Source organism: Anoplopoma fimbria, chromosome 20 (assembly GCF_027596085.1).
Source record: "Anoplopoma fimbria isolate UVic2021 breed Golden Eagle Sablefish chromosome 20, Afim_UVic_2022, whole genome shotgun sequence".
Taxonomy (NCBI): Eukaryota; Metazoa; Chordata; class Actinopteri; order Perciformes; family Anoplopomatidae; genus Anoplopoma; species Anoplopoma fimbria.
In genome coordinates, this window is record NC_072468.1 from 18,852,712 (window position 1) to 18,860,071 (window position 7,360).

The 7,360-nt window shown below is 39.2% G+C and overlaps 1 protein-coding gene across 1 annotated transcript; it reads left to right on the forward strand.

Annotated features, from left to right (window-relative positions):
• Positions 1-1,916: 1,916 nt before the first annotated feature.
• trim35-28 (tripartite motif containing 35-28) lies at positions 1,917-6,765 on the forward strand. Its single transcript, XM_054621914.1, has 6 exons — positions 1,917-2,593; positions 3,729-3,824; positions 4,230-4,460; positions 4,566-4,588; positions 4,956-5,074; positions 5,209-6,765. The coding sequence occupies exons 1-6, from the start codon at positions 2,174-2,176 to the stop codon at positions 5,742-5,744; spliced, it is 1,425 nt and encodes a 474-aa protein (XP_054477889.1). The 5' UTR covers positions 1,917-2,173; the 3' UTR covers positions 5,745-6,765.
• Positions 6,766-7,360: the final 595 nt, after the last annotated feature.

Below are 7,360 nucleotides of genomic sequence, written 5' to 3' on the forward strand. Positions count from 1 at the left end.
TATAATACTTGGTTTTTTTTTCATTTTTATCTTGTCTTTCTTCTACTATGTCTCTTGTGTGCACTTTACTCTATGCTGCTGTAAGCCTGCAAAAAAGGGACTAATAAAGGATTATCTTATCTTATCTTATCTTCCTGGTTTCTCATTTTTTTTGCATATTTGTCACACTTAAATGTTTCAGATCATCAAACCAATTTTAATATTAGACAAAGATAACCCGAGTAAATACAAAATGCAGTTTTTAAAACAATTCTGCAAAGACGAGTGGGCCAAAATTCCTCCACAGCGACGTGAAAGACTCAATGCCAGTTATTGGAAACGCTTGATTGCAGTTGTTGCCGCCAAGGGTGGCACAACCAGTTATTAGGTTTAGGGGGCAATTACTTTTTCACATAGGGCCAGGTAGGTTTGGATAGCTTTTTTCCCTTAATAAATGAAATCATCATTTAAAAACTGCATTTTGTATTTACCTGGGTTATCTTTGTCTAATATTAAAATTGGTTTGATGATCTGAAACATTTAAGTGTGACAAATATGCAAAAAAATAAATAATACTTTTTCACAGCACTGTATTTGATGGCAGCCTGAAGCCTGGGGCAGTGTACGCGCATTTGATCATGACAACACTGAGCCACAATGTTCTGGTTTCTGTTTTTTTAATGGTTACAAAGATCATTTAAAGGACAGACACACACAAAAAAAAGTCTGCCGCACATTACTCCACGGTGAGAATGAATGTGGTGTGTTTTCAGCAATTTCACAGTGCGGTGTCACGTAATGGAAATGTGGCTCCATCTGTTGGTTCTACTCGTACCATTATTTTCCCCAAGAATGTTTTTTTTGAACAAAGAGCTGGTGTGTGAACCAGTCAAAGTGATGAGTTGTCCTTTATTAAAGGAAGATAAACAGCTAGAAAAATTGAAATATTAAAACATGGCAAAGAGGGTAAAAACAATTCAGGTCCCGAAAATGTAGCTTCCATGTCTGTGTACAAAATAATGGAGTAACAAGTCATGAAGAGTGATTAGTTTGACACAGCAGTTTTAACAGAAAGTGTTTGATCCTTCACTTCATATTCCTACTACACCTAATGACCTTTTTGTTTTTCCACGACCAGGGTACAAAAACTGACAAAACACCACACAAAACATTTAAAAAAAACAATCTATGCAAAACATCAAGTTTATGGGTTCATCACGTTTAACGAAAATAGCTGAATTTGTTCAAATAAAGTGCAAAGTAAAAGAAAAAGACACAACCTGTGATGTCAATGTGAAATAAAAATTCCAATACCTGAAAAGAGAATTTATGTGTGTTTGCGTTTTGTCATGGTAGCCTGTGGGCAACTGAGTAATGTTGTCTAACTCTGCCGGGTGTGCAGACAGGTGCAGATGTGCACACATACACAGGAAGAACAACTGACAACATAATTATGATCACAACCTCAAGATCCACTAGAGGTGGAAACCCTGATCATGTTTGCAGCCTGTCAGGAGACAATATATTGAAAAAACATATTTAACTTAAATAATCAGAGGGGGAAAAGGATAGTTTGGTGGGGAGTAAGCAAACTGTGGCAGCAGTATTGGGATGGTGCGGGGGAAAAAAGATACTTACCGTATATGAAATAAAAAATAAAGCAAGAGCGGTAAAAAAAAAAAAGTAGTCCTGATTTCCAAAATAAGTATGAAGAGGAAAGGGGGGCTATGCTTGCAGGACCACAGGGGACGATGAGAGGCCAGGATCATAGATGTAATGGACGGTGGAGAGGAGAAAATGGATATTTAGTTTTTTTCAGAGCATTTGCTCTTTTTTCCAAGGCTGCGATAGACTAGAACAACAGTGGACGATTAAATCCAGTAGGGGGCAGTAATGCAAGTTAAAGGATGCCAAAGAAGAGAAGGAAGAGAAGAAGAAGAAGAAGAAGAAGAAGATCTGCCACTGAAACACAGGAAAGAGTCGGTGACGCAAAAAACAAACTCGATGTGACCAGTTTCTACTTTCTAAAACTCTGCACAATACTATTTCTTTCACTTTTTTTTTTTAATGAGCGTATACAAACTGCTGAAGCCTTGACTTCTGTCTGTGGGTGCTTTTTTCCCCCCCTCTGTCTCCGTCCGTTTGGGGTGTTTTTTTCAAAACCGAAAGTAAAGTGAAGCGGGCCCGTGAAGCCATGGAAGAGGACATGGATGAGGAAATGCCAGAAGAAATACCTCTCCGGCAGGACCTGACCTGTCCCGTGTGTAAGGACATCTTCCAGGACCCCGTGCTGCTGCCGTGCACCCACAGCCTCTGTCGCGAGTGTCTGCAGAAATGTCTTCGGGTCAAGAAGAAGTGTCCCGAGTGCAGGGAGCCGTGTGAGGAGGGCCAGGGCATCGCCAACCGGGCGCTCAGCAGCGCTTGCGAGAGCTTCCTCAGACAGACGAACTGGCGGCCGAACCGAAAACGAGCCAGCGAGGACACCTGTAAGCTGCACCTGAAGCCGCTGGAGCTGTACTGCGAGAAGGACGAGGAGCCCGTGTGTGTGGACTGTGTCACGCTGCACAACACACACACGCTGTGGTCACTGAGGCAGGGGGCACCCATGTGTAAGGTAAAGGGGCTATTACCAAGCAGGTCCACAACATGGTCACTCCTTGATGCCACCTGGAAAGAAAAGAACATCTTGATTCCAGCTTTTGTCTGAACAGGGGGGGGGGGGCTATTTAGTTCTACTAAAACTGAAATACTTTAATTTTTGTAATCAATGTAAATTATACTTTTACTTCATGGTCTTTAGTCTGTTTAATGCTGTAGTGCAGTGGTTCTCAAATGGGGGTACGTGAAGGCACTCCAAAAATAATATATATATTTAAAATTAGCATCCATTCAAAAATCCTTTAACAATTGTTATTTAATAAATATTCAATAAAATATAAGTGTAAGTTCATAAACTGAATTCAATGCAACAATGCAATCGTCAGTGTTGACAGTTTAATAAATCAGACACTGATGGCAGAGCGCTTAGGATTACATCTTTTTTCAACCAAAAATGCTTTGCGCTGGTTAGGGGGTACTTGGCTGAAAAACTATTTCACAGGGGGGGTACATCACTGAAAAAAGGTTGAGAACCACTGCTGTAGTGCATCCAACATGCACTTGCTTCTATATTTGAGTTTTTACCCGATATCCTCCGAGCCTTACCACCTCTCCACTTACATGTGACCTCTGACTAATTCTCTCTCAAAAATTCAACATATTTCACAACATACCACCAAGTCTAATTCTACAGTTCACATTTGTGTCCATAAACATTTTGGTGAACGATGAAAAACCTTCATCTGGGGTCAATGCAGGTCTACTAATTTCCAGTAGCCTTGCTGCTGACCTGGGACTCCAGATATCTATCTATTATAATAACTATCTAATAACTACACAGTTATTATAGGTTTATTTTTGGATTGTTATAACTATATAGTCAATATTGGCAGTGACTTCTTGTCATAGAAGGAAAAGTACAAATACATTTAATGACATTAATGACCGTTCAATTCCATGAATGTGTTCTGGTAAACCATATAACTGAGTCAAACCCCCAGTAGCAGGTGAAACAGAGCCATAGTTAAATTTAGGAACTCATGTGTCTTATGTGTGCACAATTTCAGTTCCCCTGTGAATGGAAATGATCAGGGACAAACCTAAAACATTGCACTTTTGATCACCTCATGTTCTGCTTTTTCACCCTGCAGAGGGAACTGGAATTCAAAGTCCAGATTTTTGAAAAGAAAGTGGAGAAATACAAGAAAACGACACGTAAACTCAGCAACGCAATGGAGTACATCAAGGTAAAGTTACTGTCTTGTCTCACGGTGGTCATATTACATTTATCTGTTCATAATCATTAAACTAGGTTATTATTATAGAAGCTGCAAAAATGGTCCATTGCTCTCAGACAGTCCTCGAACCAGATACCCCAGGCTCACCCCTTGGTCAGTTTGACTTTTGACCTCTATGGAGGAAAGTGCTCGCCTAAGGGATCCGTTAAGTAATTTGCCCCTGACATTGACTAGAAATCAGAGAGTGGAGAATATGCATTCTTGTTGATATTTGGAGTTCTTCCCTTACGCATTGAGACAGAGAGATGGTGTTCTGCAGTAAATGCGTGGTGTTCAGCCAACAAGACAAGAGACATATTTAATTCATGCTTGTATGTTCACTCTAAATGTAAACTGTCTCCTCTCTTAACGCAGCATCAAGCTCTGCAGGCAGAGAAGCATATCAAGGCGGAGTTTGAGAGGCTCCACAAGGCTCTTGTCACAGAGGAAGCTCTGCGTCTAAAAGCCCTGGCTTCGGAGGAGGAGCTGAAGACTGCTGCCTTACAGGAGCTGATTGACAAGACAACAAAGGACATTGCCGATATGAACAAGCTCAGTGATACACTGAAGAAAGAGATGGGCAACGAGGATCTGTCTCTCCTGCGGGTAAGAGAAGGCAGCCGGTCCTCCCAGTTATGAGACTCATAAGACTGTACCTCGTTTTGCATGAAAACATAAAACTAATCTCAGTTACTCTCTTTTATTTTTTAGAATTTCCAGAGGTTAAAAAGAGAGTAAGTAACTTCAACAATCACAAATATTGTGTGCTCTAAAATCACCATGTGTCAATATCCACTGCACAAGGACTTGGAAGGACATTTCACCATATATTTACCATATATTAGCATTCTTACAAGGTAACAAGGTTGTTATTTGTCATTGTACAACAGGGTTGCACATTTACATTTAGATTCTAGTCCCAATTTGCGACATAGGAAGAAAAAAAAACCTATATCATATATGGAGGATGGAGGATCATTTTTATATTACACATTTTCTTCATTCAACTCTGATGAAGATCTGCGTCATTCAGGTTTCTGCTTGTTTTGTGTATTTACAAACGTCTCCTGTTAACGTCACTTATTGCCATCTTTGCTTTAGAGCCCAGTGGACTCGTGAAGAACCTCAACTCCCTGAAGACTCTCTTTTGAATATGGGCAAGCATGTTGGTGCTTTGAGCTTCAAGATCTGGAAGAGCATGCAGGTCCACGTCAAATATAGTGAGTAGATTACACTGGGAGTTGGGAATGATCTCTGGTTGGAGCCGACCATTCTTCAGTCTCTTAACATTATATGTGAGAGAACAAATGTTATTGATATGAAGTAATTGCGTTTTGTTTCTTCCTGTGTGCAGATCCAGTGGTGTTGAACCCTAACACAGCCTCTCCGTGGCTGTCCTTGAATGCTGACCTGTCCAGTGTGAAGGAAAGCTCAGAGCGGATGACCGCTCCCGACAACCCAGAGCGTTTTGACCCCTGCGTTTTTGTGCTGGGTGCTGAAGGTTACACCTCTGGGAAACACCGATGGGATGTCATTGTGGGTGACAACCCCAGGTGGATTGTGGGAGTTTGCCAAGAGTCAGTGCCACGTAAAAAGAAGTTCACGGTGTCTACGAGCCGTGGTGTGTGGTCCATAGCACTGAGCAAAGGGGTGTACAACGTCTTAACACCTGAGCGTACAGAGCTGCAGGTGCAGCAGCGTCCTGAAAGGATCCGCGTTAAGCTTAATTTAGATAAGGGAGAGGTGTCATTTTGGGATGGGGGAACTGCAAAGCACCTTGTCACTTTAACGCACAAGTTTGATGAGAAGATGTATCCTATTTTTGGCCCTGGGCTCCATAGTACGGCTACGACTCTGGTTCCGGGAAAAATAGCTGTTCACACGTCATGATGAGCCGATATACTGCAGAGGGATGGAAGTTGACCGTAAAAATGTATGATTGAAATAATAACCTTTTTCAAATAAAAAAAGTCTTTAAAAACAAGATCAACTTAGCAACACTTTACCAGTCAAAGAGAGATGAAATGCCAATCAATGTAAAAAATAAATCTGGCAATGAGAAGAGAGACTGAATAATAAAACTTGAGGAGACGATCAGAATATAGATGATCATGCTGAATGAGATTACTCAAAGATTATAAAAGACAGTACATTCACTGAAAGCGTAACAAAAAATATGTTTTAAGAAATGATTTCAATGATGGGGATAACTTAAATGTTTGGCACAAGGTACTAATGTTGAAAAAAAATGTCATGAAGAAAGTTTAAATAGAAATCTTGCAGCTGCATGATGCACATGTTAAAGCTGAGAGATTACTTTGTGAACACTGACTGTGTACAGGAAATTGCAAAAATATTTTTTAATTGTGCATTAGCTGACCGGAAGCTTATCTGATGCTGGTGGCCAACACTGATAAAGTTTTTAGTGGTGAATAAAACGGCCTCTCTTGATTTATTATTGCACAGGAAGAAATATTGGGACATCCAGCTCTTAATATCTGAAAGGTCAATAAAAAAAGTGTAATGTGAATATTATAATTAAAATTGCAGTACTGTTATGGTAGTTCTGTGATCTTTACATTTTTCATTACACAATATCCGTTTTATAAGGGCTCAATTGAATGAGATGCATTTAGGCTTGTGAAATGCCCTTTAATTAATCCTACTTTTTTAATATGATTTTGTTGATTCTGCTTGAATATAGTGGACTAAAATGTACTAAATCTGTGTGGGTTTGTTGGTTTTAGGTTTATTGTATTTCATCACTCAGCACTAAGTTTGAAGTTGTCCTGCTCAGCTGAACACCGCTTAGACAATACAGTAAATACGATTCTTCCACTAATGCTCTGAATCTGTATATGCTGAAATTTGTTGTCACCATATAAACACTTGTTCAATTAAAAAACATTAAAATTTGATTTTTTGTTTTTGTTTCATTAATTAGAACCAAATAAACGGTTCATAGCTAATAACAAATAAAGTTAATGTTGCACTTGGGGCTTTAAGATAGATTGCATGGAGGTAATTGATGTAACAAACTTTGTCAGAGAATCTTACATTTGAAGTTACAATTTAACCTCATGTATTTATGGTTACAACATACAGTACCAGTCAAACGTTTGGACACACCTTCTCATTCAACTACTTTGAAGAATCTAAAATATAAAACATATTCTGGTTTGTTGAGCATTTGTTTGTTTGTTTACCACATAATTCCATATGCGTTCCTTCATAGTTTAAGATAAAATAAGATAATCCTTTATTAGTCCCGCAGCGGGGACATTTACAGGATTACAGCAGCATAGGTTATAGTGCAAGAATCCACAATAACTGAAATATTATATGTACAGACAGAAAAACTATTATAGCTATAATTGCACAGTGTATTGTTTGGATGTCTTCAATATTAATCTACAATGTAGAAAAAAATAAAAAATAAAAATAAAGAAAACCATTGTATGAGAAGGTGTGTCCAAACTTTTGACTGGTACTGTAACTGTCCATGT